General features: G+C 30.9%; 1 protein-coding gene across 1 annotated transcript in view; it reads left to right on the top strand.

The window, feature by feature from the left end:
- Pdss2 (Decaprenyl diphosphate synthase subunit 2) overlaps positions 1-3,645 on the top strand; it is a 43,412-nt gene extending 39,767 nt beyond the window's left edge. The window contains exon 5 of the mRNA XM_072540534.1: positions 601-3,645. Within this exon, the coding sequence (XP_072396635.1) occupies positions 601-788 (188 nt within the window). The 3' untranslated portion in view covers positions 789-3,645. The remainder of the gene's footprint in view (positions 1-600) is intronic.
- Positions 3,646-16,373: the final 12,728 nt, after the last annotated feature.

Here is a 16,373-nt window from a genome sequence, read left to right on the forward strand (position 1 = left end):
TTGTATATTTAATGTATCTTAAAATAAACAGCCAGAAAACTTTTCCTTGATTTCAGTGTTTTCGTACTGTGGGCTGTTAAGAGTCTTCAATTTATTTCTTAAGTTCTATATATTTCGCAACTTCTCTTATATTAGCTAATACAATACCAACGATAGAGTAGAACTTATAATTGGTGTGGGTACCCGAGATATACTAATGATTCTTAATCAATCATTGACCGATACACTTTTACTTATGTTCCTCATAGGCTGGGTGATGAAAGGATGTGCGCCCCACATTTGATTAACAAATTTGCGGAGAATATTATCTCTGGTTGGTAGTCTATCTTCCACTTTAAAAAATGCTCTTTGGATGATAAAGTGCAATCCAGGGTAACCCCAAGGTATCTGGAAGAAACATAATGCTTCGCCATACCATTGAATGTTCAGTTTTTTGCGTCTCCATTACGAAGGAGGAAGGAGCACACTTAAATTTTTCCGTGATTTGGTTTATTTGGTCGGCTTTGATGAAAGTCCTAGTATCTACTGGTACGGGTTAAAATAAATTAGATTATGACATATTGTTTTATTTTTTGTTTATTGAAATATTTGATTTTATAGGTTTGGATGATATAGAACAAGTTGACTTTGAGGCCGTAAGAAAAGTTGTTTTAGACGGACCTGCTTTGGATATGACAAAAAATCTACAAAAAGATCATTCTAAGGCAGCTCTTGAGGTTTTAGATGAGCTGCAAGAATCAGATGCCAGAACTGCTTTAAAAAATATCATTGTGGCAATCCAGGATTGATCTTTTTCATATTAGACTAACTAGATATTAAAATTTTACACTTATTTTTAAAACATGTAAATTGCCTAAAAATAGTTTTTGAGGTTTAGATTTAATCTTAGACATGATAAACTACAAACTAACATGTTAACATGTAACAATTACAAAAAACCATAGAAAATTATCATTGTTATTTCTAATACAATATTATAAGATATACTTAAACATAGGCAATATAAGACTAAGTGTGAACTATAACATCTACTTCTGGTGCTATAATATTTTAATGTATTTAACAATAAATCAAGCGGATCTTATTTATATAAACTATTTATTTATATAAATAGTTTATAAAATATTTATAAGAAAATGTTTACAGTACGATATTCTTTTATCAACTAACTAAAACTAAGAGCAGCGCTCGTTAAATACTTATTTACTAGAATCATCTCGAATAGTTCACCTCAATTCTCGCTTGTATGAACGCCTCGCTCTGTAAGCCGGTCCATTATTTTAACTAATTCACAGTGCATGAAAGTTTTACCCAATTAGGGATGAGGGGGAATAGTGGGGTACCTAAGATACTATGCCTGAGCCTGATATTTCAGGAAATCACGGTATTAGGGTTGCTATGAAGGTTTTTTTCAATGTACAAAATATTTATAATTGATTGACGCACTATTTAATATTTAAGGAGTTACAGTTTAACAAACAGAATAAAACTCATGTAGAGTGAAGTTTACCTTACTTTGCCCCGTACAGTGGGGTACCAGGTGGGGCATTGTGCAAAGAAAATACAAACATTTAATTGATATAAGTGTTTTAAAACAAAATTAATTATTGACGAGTAAACTCAGCATTAAGGTTTGCACTTTATACATCGTATCCAACCCTCCGTAGACTGCGACCATAAGTAACTGCAGTAAATGCATTCAACATCTTCCCCATCGGTTTCCTTTATTTTGTTTGTTTTTCTGAATATTTTGTTCCTTTTTTTATTTGGTTCATCATCGCTTAAGCCGATAGTTTTGGTGACTTTTCTTTTCAGTTCTTTGCTCTCTTTGGTAGCCTTTAATGTAACCAGCTCATTTTTATAGGGCGATTCTGTAAGTCTTGCCATTTTCCCTCTTTTTCTTACAACCCTTTGTGTCGTAAGGTTTTCCTTCGGAAAAGGCATAATTTGCTCAGGAGACATCATAAAAGAAGTTTTTGCTAGGTCATTCATCTAAAACATCCAGGTTGTCGACAGTTTTGCTTAAAATTTGAAGATCTTTGTTCTCGAGTTGACAGATTGGTAATTATTCCTGTCAGCGGTAGACATGCCTCCTTAACAGTAAATTTAATTACTTGAGAATCATTTTGTGAAGAACATTCAAGTTGTGAAGAGCCCTATCGAAGTTTTGGAGATCTTTGATCTGGAGTTGACAGATTGGTAATTGTGTCTGTCGGCGGCGAAAGCGTCTCCTCAACAGTAAATTTAATTACTTAAGAATCATTTTGAGAATTGTTGAACGCTGGAAGATAATTTGTAGAGCATGGATTAACTTCCGGATTTTCTGGATTATTTGTAGTTTTAGCTGACGTAAAATCTGCATCGCTAAAAACATTTTGATCCATAGGCCAGATTACTGTTGATCTATACGCATTTATCGCGGTGGTCATTGTGGCTGCAGCTACAAATTCCAGTCCTAATAGTACTTACTGCCGTCTGGAATTGAGTCACCACACGACCTGGATGGCTTCTTAGCCATTTTTTTACTTCATTACTGTAGTAAGTGCTCAGTGGTTTTATAAAACCTACATCTAACGACTGCACAGGATGTGTACAATATAAAGGAAAGCACAACAAAATCACACCATTTTCGCTGGCCGTATCGATGACCTTTACAGATTTCACGTGTGTGGCATGTCCATCTAAGAGCAAAAAGTACAGGATCGTCTTTTGTAGCATGTCATCATTCTATAAAATGCTTTAACCAGAGTATAAAAAGGTGGCTTTGAAGCAGAAATAAACATGGGAGGCATTTAGTTATCAACAGCACTAAAGCAAACAATTGCTGTCATTAATTTACCTCGTTCTACAAGTCATTGTTTGTTCTACTCTGTGGGCTTTTTGTTATAATAGACGACTCATTTCTGTATATTTTATTTATTACAAGACAAACTAATACTAATACATAATTATCTCTAAAGAGCCATACGACCAGTTTGTCGACTGTCAATGTCTGTCCTTCTCTGTCACTCCCGGGCTTCTTTTTATATTTGACTATGTCACTAATGTTAAGGTGGGTTTACAAATATTAAGATAGATTTACAACCTAATACCATATAACAGTCATCACCCCTACTTGTCGTTTCCCACACCATGCTAGAATTTTGGAATGGCTCTTGGGCACAGTAGAAACAAATATTTCATCGACGTTAAAAATTCCCTGATGATTTAATTTGTACTTATCGTAAATCTTCTCTAGTAGGTTAAAAAACTGCTTACAGCACTTCGGTTGAACCCCATAGCCACAGAATAAATAACAATCAGAATGCCACTCTCAATGTACGGAATATAGTCAAAATATTTTTAATAGTGTGAACATAATCTAAGATGGAAACTTGCGGTTACACGACATAGGACGATGCTCTTTTGTTAAATATAATTGCACTGACATGCTTTTAAATTGAAAATACAGATATAAGTAATTCTTGAAATGAAAGTTTTTTTTTTATTTTTTCAAAGTATCTAGGAAGGTGAGAAAAATAACAATAGGTATTCAGATCTTAAAAGTTAAAATATACATTTAAATAATTTCAAGTTTAAGAATAATTACAGTGAATACTCATTTTTAGTAAAATGAAGTTATTACAAGTTAAAATACAGTATTGAATAAAAGTTATTATTTGTTTTATTTAATAAAACTCCAACAGGAATCTTTAATTAGTTAGCTTTGGATGTTGGATATATATATATATATATATATATATATATATATATATATATATATATATATATATATATATATACAAAACCACCAGTTTATTAGGGTTGCAGTCAGAAGGTTGGCCGAGATGTTAGAGAAACACTCTTTTGACTTTTTGTCGAGCTTTCAGAATGGTTTTATACCTTTTTCAAGACACTGTAATATATATAAAAAAAATGTGTAAATATTTAAAAAATATCACAATTCGTCAGTGCAACTTACTAGTCGTTATGATTATTTAAAATAAACTGTGACACTCAACATTAATAACACAAATATAAAATATAATAATGGACAATACATTCTAAAAATTTTGGTCAGGATAGTAAAACTTAGTTTATTTCATGACATTAAAGTATAATTAGTTGTTCTTAATATTGTATTTATTTTCAAGAAACAAGAGGCTCATATTTGGGTAGTTTTGATTTTTAATTATTAAACCTTTTTTAATGGTATACAACCAGTTATGCATACAAGGATATATAGAAATTAATATTTACTTTATTTTTGATGGTTTTCCAGTAAATAACAATAAATGTTGCTCAATTTATCTACGTCAGACTTTTTATTAGTGCAAGATGTACTAGCTGAAAACATGTTTTGCATGTTTTTTTTTCTTTTGTCAAAATACAGTAATCTTCGAAATTGAACTCATGTTTCCGAGTTATTGCATGTTCTGTGAGTGCACATGCATTTATTTTATTGGTTTTTATGTCACTACGATGTGAGATCACCCTATTGTCGAAATTACGAGATAATTCTCCGATATAAACGTTGTTGCATTTGTCACACAGTATAGAGTAAACAACATTCGATGACTCCTCTATTGTGAAAGGATTTTTTGTCTTTGTGTATAACTTCGATACCGTTTTCACATTCTTAGTTGTAATTTTCAAGCCATTAACATTTTTGAAAATGTTCATTAGCTTAGGTGTCAGAACTGGAATGTAGGGTAAGGAACCATAAGTTACTTTAGATGGTATTATTGAAGTGTTGTATGTCGATGTCAATTGTGGGACCTCATTGTTATGAAAATTTCGGTTGTTGGAAAATTGCGAAGGAAAAGGAGAACCGAAAATGAGTTTATTTAAAAGCCCTATGGGGTAGGAGTTCTCTAGTAGTATAGATCTCAACTTTTTTAGTCCCTTGTCCCTGAAATCGATGTGCGACAAGTTAGTAACCCTAGTTTTTAAGGCCAAAACCAAATTTGTTTTCATCTTATATGGATGTTGAGAATGAAAATTTATCAACCGGTTACTACAACAAGGTTTACGATACCACTCCGTTCGTAGCATGCCATCACTGCCACGATGGATAAGCATGTCTAAAAAAGGAATCATACCATCTGCCTCTCTCTCAACCGTAAACTTTAGGTGTTCACATTGGGAGTTTAATGTGTTCAAAACATCAGTTACTTTGTTTTCAGAAACCGATAAAATCAAATCATCTACATATCGTTTAATAAAAGGTATGTGAAATGGTATATTTTCTTTACACGTTGTTAGAAAATATAAAGAAAATGTAAAATAAATGCATGTGCACTCACAGAACATGTAATAACTCGGAAACATGAGTTCAATTTCGAGGATTCCTGTATTTTGGCAAAATAAAAAAACCATGCAAAACGTGTTTTCTTGGAAATGTGTTTCATAAAAGCTAGTACATCTTGCATTAATAAAAAGTCTGACATAGATAAATTGTGCAACATTTATTAACTTTATTAATAAATATTAACTTCTACATATTCTTGTATGCATAACTGGTTGCATACCATTAAGACAGGTTTAATAATTAAAAATCAAAACTACCCAAATATAGGCCTCTTGTTTCTTGAAAATAAATACAATATTAAGAACAACTAATTACACTTTAATGCCATTGTTTTTTTTTCTGTTCTCTATGTATCAGAGTAAAAACATACTATCAAAATAGGTCATAAAATAAACTAAGTTTTACTATCCTGACCAAAATTTTTAGAATGTATTGTCCATTATTATATTTTATATTTGTGTTATTAATGTTGAGTGTCACAGTTTATTTTAAATAATCTCAACGACTAGTAAATTGCACTGACGAATTGTGTTTTGTAAATATTTACACATTTTATATATATATATATATATATATATATATATATATAAAAAAATAAATATAAGGTTGACTATGGCAGTCTTGGTTGATACTTATAGAAGACTATCCTGCAAGAGAATGATCATATTCTTGAACATTTGGTTCGTTAGACAGTGCATTTCACACCAAGTCACTCCTACTTTTGCTAAAAGGTCAAAACATCAAAAAATGTACCCGATAAAGAAAAACAGATTTTGGAGAAAAAGATCCTGAAAAGAGAACTTAAGAAGCACTATACCAAACTTCACCATATTAACGTCAATCTTAAAATTACTTATGATCAAATTTTGCAACAACATCCTTGGTTTCTAGTCAACGACTCCTTTAACAACATAGAAGATGAGGTCTCTCGCTTACAATCCACCAAGAAGAGAAATCTTACCAACAAATTAAACCGTTTGATTTTGCAAAAACAACAGAGAAGCACCTCAACACTTATGCATAAGTTTTCAGATCACCAATTTCATCCTAGAGTCTTAAATCTAAGTAACACTAACTTTTCAGAGGATGAACTGTATTTTTTAGGATTAGGCCTTAAGTTTTCTTGTCAGAATTTTAGGTTAAGTGACTCAGTGCTGGGAAGATTTGCAGTAGAGCTGGACACTCTAATAGAAGGTATAACTAACAATGCTGATACTAAACAATATTTGAGAAACTCTTGCATTAGCTTACTTCAACAACAACAATGTAAGTACAAACGCAATTTTCATAGAAATCACCATAATTTTAAAAAACAAAAGGATTTGCTAAAATCAATTAAACAAAAAATTGATAGAGATTCTCTTGTACTCAGCAAGGCTGATAAGGGTAATTGTGTTGTAATCTTAGAACAAACTCAATACATAGAGAAAGTAGAATCTTTTCTTTCAGATAACAGTTTTGTAGTTTTGGAAAAAAATCCACTTAACACCTTTATTAATAAAACAAAAGCAATGGTCAAATTGTTTAATGATACTATTACTAAATATAACAACAGAAAGTTAATTGTATCTAATCCTATAACACCTAGGTTATATGGACTTCCTAAAATCCATAAACACAATTGTCCCATAAGGCCTGTAGTAAGTTTTTGTAACACTCCAGTTTCTATTTTATCAGAGTTTATTTACAACACAATTCAGTCTATCACTAATTTTAAACCTAAGTTCTCCATCAAAAATTCTTTAGATCTAATAGAACGGTTAAATAACATTAGGATAGAAGAGGGTTTTTATTTAGTTTCTTTTGATGTTTCCAATCTGTTTACTTCTGTACCAAGAGATGAAACATTACCTTTAGTACACAATCTTCTAGACAATTGCAACATATCGGCAAAAGACAAAGATGCTATCTTAACTATACTTAAATTCTGTCTGGATCAGGACTTCTTTCAATTCAATCAAAAAATATATAAACAACCAACAGGTTTAGCAATGGGATCTCCACTATCACCTTTTCTGGCTGACATTTTCTTAGACAGCTTAGAACAGAAGTTTGTTAACAACAACAACAAAATAGTTTTTTGGTCAAGGTATGTTGATGATTGTATAGCTCTCATACAGGGAACCCAAGATGATGCTTTACAGATTCTGGATGATCTTAATAACCTCCATCCCAACATCTCTTTTACTCTGGAACCAGAATCTGATAAAAAGTTGAACTTCTTGGATATGACTATTTCCCGTAATAAAGATTCTTTAGAGTACAATATTTACAGAAAACCTACCCAAACAGATCATGTTATACATGATACATCTAATCATCCAACCCAACATAAAATGGCTGCTTTCAACAGTTACATCCATAGGTTACTCAAATTTCCACTTTCTAATGATAATTTTAATTCAGAACTTAATACTCTTAAGCAAATTGCTTTCAATAATGGTTATGATCCTAACATTATCTATAAGCTTCTAAATAGAGCTAAACTAAAAATTGCAGAAAAGCTTGCATATTCATCACAATGTTTTCTTCAACCTACTGCTTCAAATAACACCAGATATTTCTCCTTCACCTACATTAGCAGCATTTCTAATAAAATATCTAAACTTTTTACTTCTACAATCGATAACATCAAAATTTCCTTCAAGTCACACAACACCTTAGGTTCCTTCTTAATCAACACCAAAGATAGGATGAACACACTTGACAAAAGTGGTATTTACAAATTAAAATGTGATGATTGTGATGCCTCTTATGTAGGTAGAACCATTAGAAAGTTATCCACTAGAGTTTCAGAACATTTGAAAAGACCAAACTCTTCAAGTTTTGGTCAACACTTATTATCTAGTAAACACAATTTTAACATCAACACTGGTTCATCTATCTTACATGACATTAGTAGAAAGAAAAACTATATGGAGTTGGATTTATTGGAAGATTTGGAAATTACAAGGGAAACAAATGAAAACTCTCACTGTCTTAATACTCAAATTAATTTAAATTGTACTAAATTTAAACCTATTTTTAAAAACTTTATTACAGCTTCACCTCGTGCGGGACCCAGCTCGACTGTTTAGACTTCCTGCACTGAGCACATCCATAGTAATTTTATAGTTATACCATTGACTGTGGGTTCAACTGAACTACTTGGATTACACCCCATTTATATACTTTGCTTTCCATTTTGATTTTCAATTATTAGTATTTTAATTACATAGTCAGATCTCTTCCTTTCTACATTACAGATAGTGCTAGGTAGACCATTTTATTGTAGTCAACCACCCACTGTCTAACATATTGTTTAGTCCGCTTCTTGCATTCTTACTTTTCGTCTATTTCAGTTGCTCTCAAACTAACACCTTAATTATTACAGACATGTTTGAGTGTGAGATCTGGATTATTCAATCTACTTAAAAAATATTCTATATAATTTTATATTTCATCAGTGACCTTCTATAGTAGTGTCAGTTGGACTTATGGTCACTACTTAGTTTCATAGAATTGTAAAAGGTGCAGATCACATATCTATGATTGTGACTGCTCATCCAAGTTGTCATTTGTCACATGTCACCCCAACATTTCCGTTAGATCAGGAGCCATTCTGTCTCCGGCTTCTTCAAGTAATGTAGCCTTCCTTAAATTATTTTAAAGTGTTTGTTTGTCCATTTGTAGTGTAGTGTAATGTACATTTATATGTTTATGACATCTTGTTCTTGCCGGATAGGCCACAATTGACGAAGTAAGTCTATAAACGTTAATCACATAAAAACCTTTTTTCAACCATAAACTTCGAGTTTTTATCGAAGTTAATCAATTTCTTTGGTTATAAAAAAACGTTTCTTGGCTTATTTCAGATGCCCCTGAAGATGATCTAGGGATCGAAAGTACTTGGGCAAGATTTAATTAAACTGTGCTCGATATATGCCTTTTATCTGATCAAAGTTCATATATATATATATATATATATATATATATATATATATATATATATATATATATATATATATATATATATATATATATATATATATATATATATATATATATATATATATATATTACAGTGTCTTGAAAAAGGAATAAAACCATTCCGAAAGCTCGACAAAAAGTCAAAAGAGTATTTCTCTAACATCTCGGCCAACTTTCTGACTGCAACCCTAATAAACTGGTGGTTTTGTTTATATCGACAGTCACTAATATCCTGTATTTCTTTTATATATATATATATATATATATATATATATACATACATATACACATATATATATATATATATATATATATATATATATATATATATATATACATACATATACACATATATATATATATATATATATATATATATATATATATATATATATATATATATATATATATATATATATATCGAGAAAAGGAGTACGACCGTCAATTCAAAATAAACTAAGGTACACTCGAAGAGTGGTGGGTTTTTCGGTCAAGTGGAGAAATAAAAGACAAAGAAGGTGGCTACTTCATCTATTTATTGAAGACGTTTCGCTTTCTGCTCAGAAAGCATCATCAGTTCATCTAAAAAGAACAATATGAAACCAAACATCCATAGAGAAGTTACAACAAAAGTGTGTTACCTTACAAAGACATGTAGCAGTCAATGATGTTAAAAAAATGAAAAAACTTACGAAACTGGACATTCAGAGTTAACGTTGTATAAAATAATTAATTGAAACTAGGTATAGTTTGCAATTTAACAAAATTAGCACAGCAAAAGAACATGTGATAAAAATACATGTATTAAAAAGTTATTATAAAAACTTAAGTAAAAAACATTAAGGTTTATTTTAAAGTGTAAAGAACTAAAAAGATCATACGAATGCACTTCCAACAAATTTATTTAATAAATTAGATTTTAATTTTAACTTTCGGTAACATTATAAGTTATTTAGAATAATAGTAATAAGATAAAATGAAGTTACCAGTCTTTAGCTTACTGAGACTCGCCGATAAATGAATTTACAAGTTTAACACCCACGAAAACACGTGAAAATAGGTGGCCTTGAGGTCAGAGTGACATAAACAGCAAGGCAACCTACCAACTTCTATATATAAGGCGGTATATTCAAAATTTGTGATAAATTTGGTTGACAGCTTGTCGTTAAAAAACCAAACAATGAAAGGAAAAGGTGGTTAAAATCACCACTCACCCCAACAGTGATTGATCTGTCAACAAAGAACAAAGCATGCGAAGTCAATCCAAAATATCATATATTATAATATTATGACGTCACTAGTTAGCCAGCTAACAGGTGAAGATTAATACAACTTCCACAGTCCAAAGGTTCAAACATTTAGGACCGTAATGAGAAAGATTCTATGAATCAATTTCAGTTTAATTTTATCAAACAAGTTTATCAAAAAGAACAATTACTTAATTATGTAAAAGTGATATTGACAAATATTAATAAAATATAAGTTGATAAAACTAAGTTAAGGAAGGAATAATTTATTTTATTTTATTTTTATTTAAATTTATTATATGAAAATGTAATAACAAAACCCCAATGTGGGACAAAATTTAAGTAAACAACATATCAAGCCTAATTCTGTAAAATTAATGCATGATAAATTTGACTCAAATTACTAATGTCGGTTCTCTTATTAAGGGTATTAGGATGTTTTAATATTGAACACATTTCTAAAAACTGTCTTTTTACGAGATTGCGTTCAGTGCCAAGAATTTTAACTTCATTAAAGTTTACTTCGTGCTTAGTGTTGATAGCATGTTGGGCAAGAGCACAAGTATGCTTAGATAAATTAATATCACTGCGGTGAGTCGTGAGACGCCCTCTCAGTGATCTCCCTGTCTGACCGATGTAACATGAGTCACACTCAGCACAAGGTATATGATATATTACATTAACTTGTTCCAGAAGGGACAGAGGTGTTTTAGTTTTAGAAAACAAATTCCTGACAGTCTTAGCATTCTTAATAGCAATTTTAACCGGTACGTTGTTATGTTTGTACAGTTTAACGAGTTTCTCAGTAACTTGAGGAAAATAAGGTAAAGATGAGTAATGGGTAGTTTGATTCCCAAGTACAGTATTAGGCAGAACAGTGTTATTAATTGAATTATTTGATATTGTTCTGAGTTGGTCACCATTGGGTATGTCATTTAAAGAAGAACCGTAACTTTGAGTATAAAGGTATTTATTAATAAGGGAGGATGGATAGGAATTCTCAATCAGAATATTTTTAAGTAATTGAAAGGATTCCCTTCGATTAATCGGATGTATCAGTCTATTTAGCCTGCAGCTTAAAGCTTTAATAAGGTTTAATTTATATTTAAAGGGATGACAAGAGTGGTAGTTGAGAAACCTATTAGAGGCCATTGGGTTCCTGTACCAACTTGTAGTAAGGGTGTTATCTCCCATTCTAATGACACGCATGTCTAAGAAGGGAATACTATTTGTGTTGGAGTCCTCAAGTTCAACAGTGAACTGTAAATGAGGATCAAACTCATTGAATAAAGACAAGGTGGCCTGAATCTTGTCTGGAGGTAAGGCTAGTAATAAGTCATCAACATACCGTTTAATAAAAGGGATTTGGAAATCTAAACGACCAAGCCGGTCAGATACTAAATCATCCAGTACATAATTAACCAGGATGGGAGAGATTGAGGAACCCATAGGTGTCCCAAAAATTTAACTCTGAATGTCCAGTTTCGTAAGTTTTTTCATTTTTTTAACATCATTGACTGCTACATGTCTTTGTAAGGTAACACACTTTTGTTGTAACTTCTCTATGGATGTTTGGTTTCATATTGTTCTTTTTAGATGAACTGATGATGCTTTCTAAGCAGAAAGCGAAACGTCTTCAATAAATAGATGAAGTAGCCACCTTCTTTGTCTTTTATTTCTCCACTTGACCGAAAAACCCACCACTCTTCGAGTGTACCTTAGTTATATATATATATATATATATATATATATATATATATATATATATATATATATATACATATATATATATATATATATATATATATATATATATATATATATATATATATATATATATATATATATATAGGTATAGGTATATATATAATCAATAATACATATATTTACATTTATATTATATATAACACAAATCCCAAACAGTAAACACCCAAACACACGCTACCACTGAAGTTTCTAACGCATACCAATTTGGTTGGTGTATTCTACGAGAGGCTAATTCGCCCAAGTGATGCCGACGTTGCCAAATGGTGATGTGTTGGTCTTCTGTCAGTCACAACCACAAGGCAATGTGAAATGTGAAGGTATGTGATTTAATTGAAAAAAAAAACAGACTTTGAAAACTGAAAACGAGAAATCGAACTTGCAAACAATTGCTCTGACATTTTAAAAAGTAAATGTAACAGTACCACTGTAGAAATACTTTATTTTAATTGTAATAGAAATAAATCAAATATGTTAAAATATTTAACTGAATAATTATATATTCATAGATTTATTCTTTATAGGTTATGTCCCAAAAAATACAACAAAGATCTAGATTACAAAAGGGTCAAAGATCACGTAAGATAGCAATTCATGTACAAGTACAATTAAAGTAATTATATATAGGAAACAACACAATTCTTGTAGAATGGCAAAAACATCATTATGGTCATACCAGAGAATTTCTTTAGTCATACTTTTGATTCAAAACATATTAATTTAGAAAAGAAAGATAAGAACATAATAGGTTCAAAGCTAATAATCGGAGTCCCACAGTGAAGGTAAAAAAATTGTCTTTCTTTTTTTTCTGACTTACAAAATTCTCTCCGAGTGTATTAAACATTTATTTCTGGTCGTTTTAGAATTCTAGAAACTAAAAAGACATATTGATTCACAAATCAGATTTTTTCCATAAAAAAGAAGAGAGTGCAAGTAAACTTCAGTCTTATGAGATCTATTAAACAAGAACTCAGCGATATTAATGAAAATTTATACATTCCAATGAAGAATCATTTTTTATATTTAAATCTATATAGCCATCACGACATGAGTATATCAATATTAAATATATATACATTTTCTAAAATGTGGAATTTTTATTGTGTTGCAACTTGCAAATTAAAATTTCTTAAATAGAATTGTTGTGTAGTTTTTATGTACGAATGTTGTAATTTAATATACTAATTATATTTTGCAACAGTTGCTTTAAAATAATAAAAAAATGTACAAATAATTCTAGAGTCAAACAGAAACGTTAGGAAAATATTGACCTTTTCCTTATAATAACAAATAATAACATCGTAACCATCAATATAAAAATTTTACAAGTGAAGTTTTGTTTTAAATAAAGTATGTATTCCTTGCTATTAACGAATCAAATACTCAAAGTATTTATTTCTTTTAAAAAATAACTACAAAAATATTTCATTCTTTTATTAACAGGGAAGGCTTCATTCAAAACAATGAAGACTTTATTCAAAACAAATCAATATTTTGAATAAAGTCTTCATAAAAATTTTTCATTTTGATGGTTAAGATGTGTTTCCCGAAAGAGGATATACGCGTAATACGCCTCCATTATTTAAAAATCGCGCTAAAATCTAGGTAAAGAAAATCTGGCAACGTCGGCATCGCTTGGGTTAATTAGCTTCTCGTGTGTATTCTGTGGTAATATTATTACTTTTGCTGCGTGCGCTACAACCAGTGGCGGATCCAAGGGGGAGGGGTTATGACCTCCAAAAAAAAAAAAAAAAAATATGAATCAAATAATCCTAAAAAAAAAAAAATAATTTAAAACCCATCAACCCAATAATCTGCTAAAACATTTGGAAACTGCTCCGGCTAATGCTAGATTAATTAGTAAGACTACTCAAAATGATATCATTTTGAGTAGTCTTGAGTGATATCTTGCTGTAAAGAAGAATGTATCTGCGATATCTATATATAAATGAGATTAGAGAAGATTTTATTACATTTGTTATCACCTACGATTCGATTCGAGAAGACGTCGGTTCAAAAGGAAACCGCCGCTTAACTGGAGTTGCTTTAGGCCACATTGTTGAAGACTCCGTAAAAAATTTTAATTTAGATTTAAATTTTTGCGTAGGTTTTGGTGTCGACAGTTGCTCAGTAATGGCATCCGAAACGAAAGGTGCCGTTAACGAATTAAAAAAATCGGCCAAACATGCTCTGCGTTGTCCTTGTAGCAATCATATTTTGAATAATTCCTTGGCAAGCTCCTCAAAGTTATATCATGCCGTAATGCTTCAGGAACTATGAGAAAAGTAGCAGCTTTTGCTAATGACTCTCCTAAACGACATGATTATTTTTAAGAAGGAACTGGGGGCTGCTGTCCAAGGTATTTGTGAAACTCGGTGGGTTGAAAGTCATGAAGGTCATCTAGAGTTCCAGGGCGAATCAATCATCAAAATATACAACGCTCCTGAAACAATTTTTACGTGGAAGGACAGTAAAACGTCAGCTGATGCATGTTCATTAATGCTAACTATTAGGAGCCCAGAATTTCTCATTTCAGTAGTTTGTTTAGCGATGTTTTAGGTACAACTGTACCAAAATTAGATTTGAAAAAGGCTACTGAGTCTATAGAAAACATTAAATGCATTCTTATAAATAAAAGATCAAATGCTGAATCTGTTTTTAGCAAACTTTACTATGAAGTAAAGGAAATAGCTGAACAACTAGACATTGAATTGAAGATACCTCGTACAGTTTCTCGTCAAAACCAACCTGCTAACTTTTGCGTAGAATATTTGCGAAGATCTATCTATTTAGACAATGTCTTAAACTAAGACAAATAACTGATTTAAAAGGACGAAACGAAAATTTAAACGACTTTCACCGAAATTTATGAATCTATTTAATTTTCTAGTTGTTTTACCTAAAACTGATAACACACCACAAGATAAAGTTGCACTAAAAAAATTGTTGATACCTTCCAGGATATTATTGAACCATCTACTGCATATTCCACAGTAGAACAAGAGTTTTCACTGTGGATTTAAAAGTTAAAAAGAGTCGTGCAAAATAATGGAAAACTTCCTGATTCTATTTTAGAAGTATTAGAAAACTTCGATATTCATATATATCCAAATATCAGAATATTTCTGCAAACATTAATTACACTGCCAGTCAATGTAGCAACAACAGAGCGTAGTTTTTCTACGCTTAAGCGTCTAAAGAAATAGAACTTGGCTTAGAAATAGAACTTCGGAGAAAAAGTTAACCAGTTTAGCACTCATCAATGTGCATCCTGAAATTTCTGTACATATTGATGCAATCATAGAGCGATTTGTTAAATCGGATAGGCGAAAAGAATATATTTTATAAAATTATATAATATTTACTTATTTTGTTCTTATAGTATTTTTAATCAGAGAACTTTTATTTACCACTCGTTGCCGGCTGTTGCTAACAATTCGTAAGAAATATTTCAATACCGAGTAAAAAAATATTTCACTGACTTGTAGCGTAATATGCGTAATTATAGAAATAACTATTCTTAAATGATATAATGTTTTTGTTAAATAAATTAATTTAAATAAAATGCTGTTTACACTTCTTCTTAAGGTTACTTCTCCATTACTGAAGGTTGGCTATAACTACCTTAAATTGCTTTCTATATTGAGCTGTTCTTAATATCAAATGTGTGTCCATGCCTGTCCAGTCTCTTACAGTCTTCAGCCAGGAGCATTTTCTTCTTCCTAGACCTCTTTTCCCTTCCATAATAAGTCGTAGAAAGCTATACGTATTTTTCTCCTTTGTAAATATGTCCTAGATAACTCGTTTTTCTGTTGTTTATTCATAGTATTAGGAAGTTTTAAATATTATAATATTTAGAAGTTCTCTCCCAGTCCTTATTCTTCTCAGCACCTCGTTATTGGTCACGTGCTTTGTCCACGAAATCTTCAGCATCCTTGGAAAAACACACATTTTAAAGGCTTCTATACGTCTCATACTTGTAATTCCGAGAGTCCATGTTTCCACTCTCTATAGCAATAAGGAATAAATGAATGTTTTTACAAATTGATATCGGATATCCAACGATAAGATAGAGTTTATTTGGAATGTTTAATACATTCATT

The sequence above is a fragment of the Diabrotica undecimpunctata genome, chromosome 8 (assembly GCF_040954645.1).
Source record: "Diabrotica undecimpunctata isolate CICGRU chromosome 8, icDiaUnde3, whole genome shotgun sequence".
NCBI classification, from domain to species: Eukaryota; Metazoa; Arthropoda; class Insecta; order Coleoptera; family Chrysomelidae; genus Diabrotica; species Diabrotica undecimpunctata.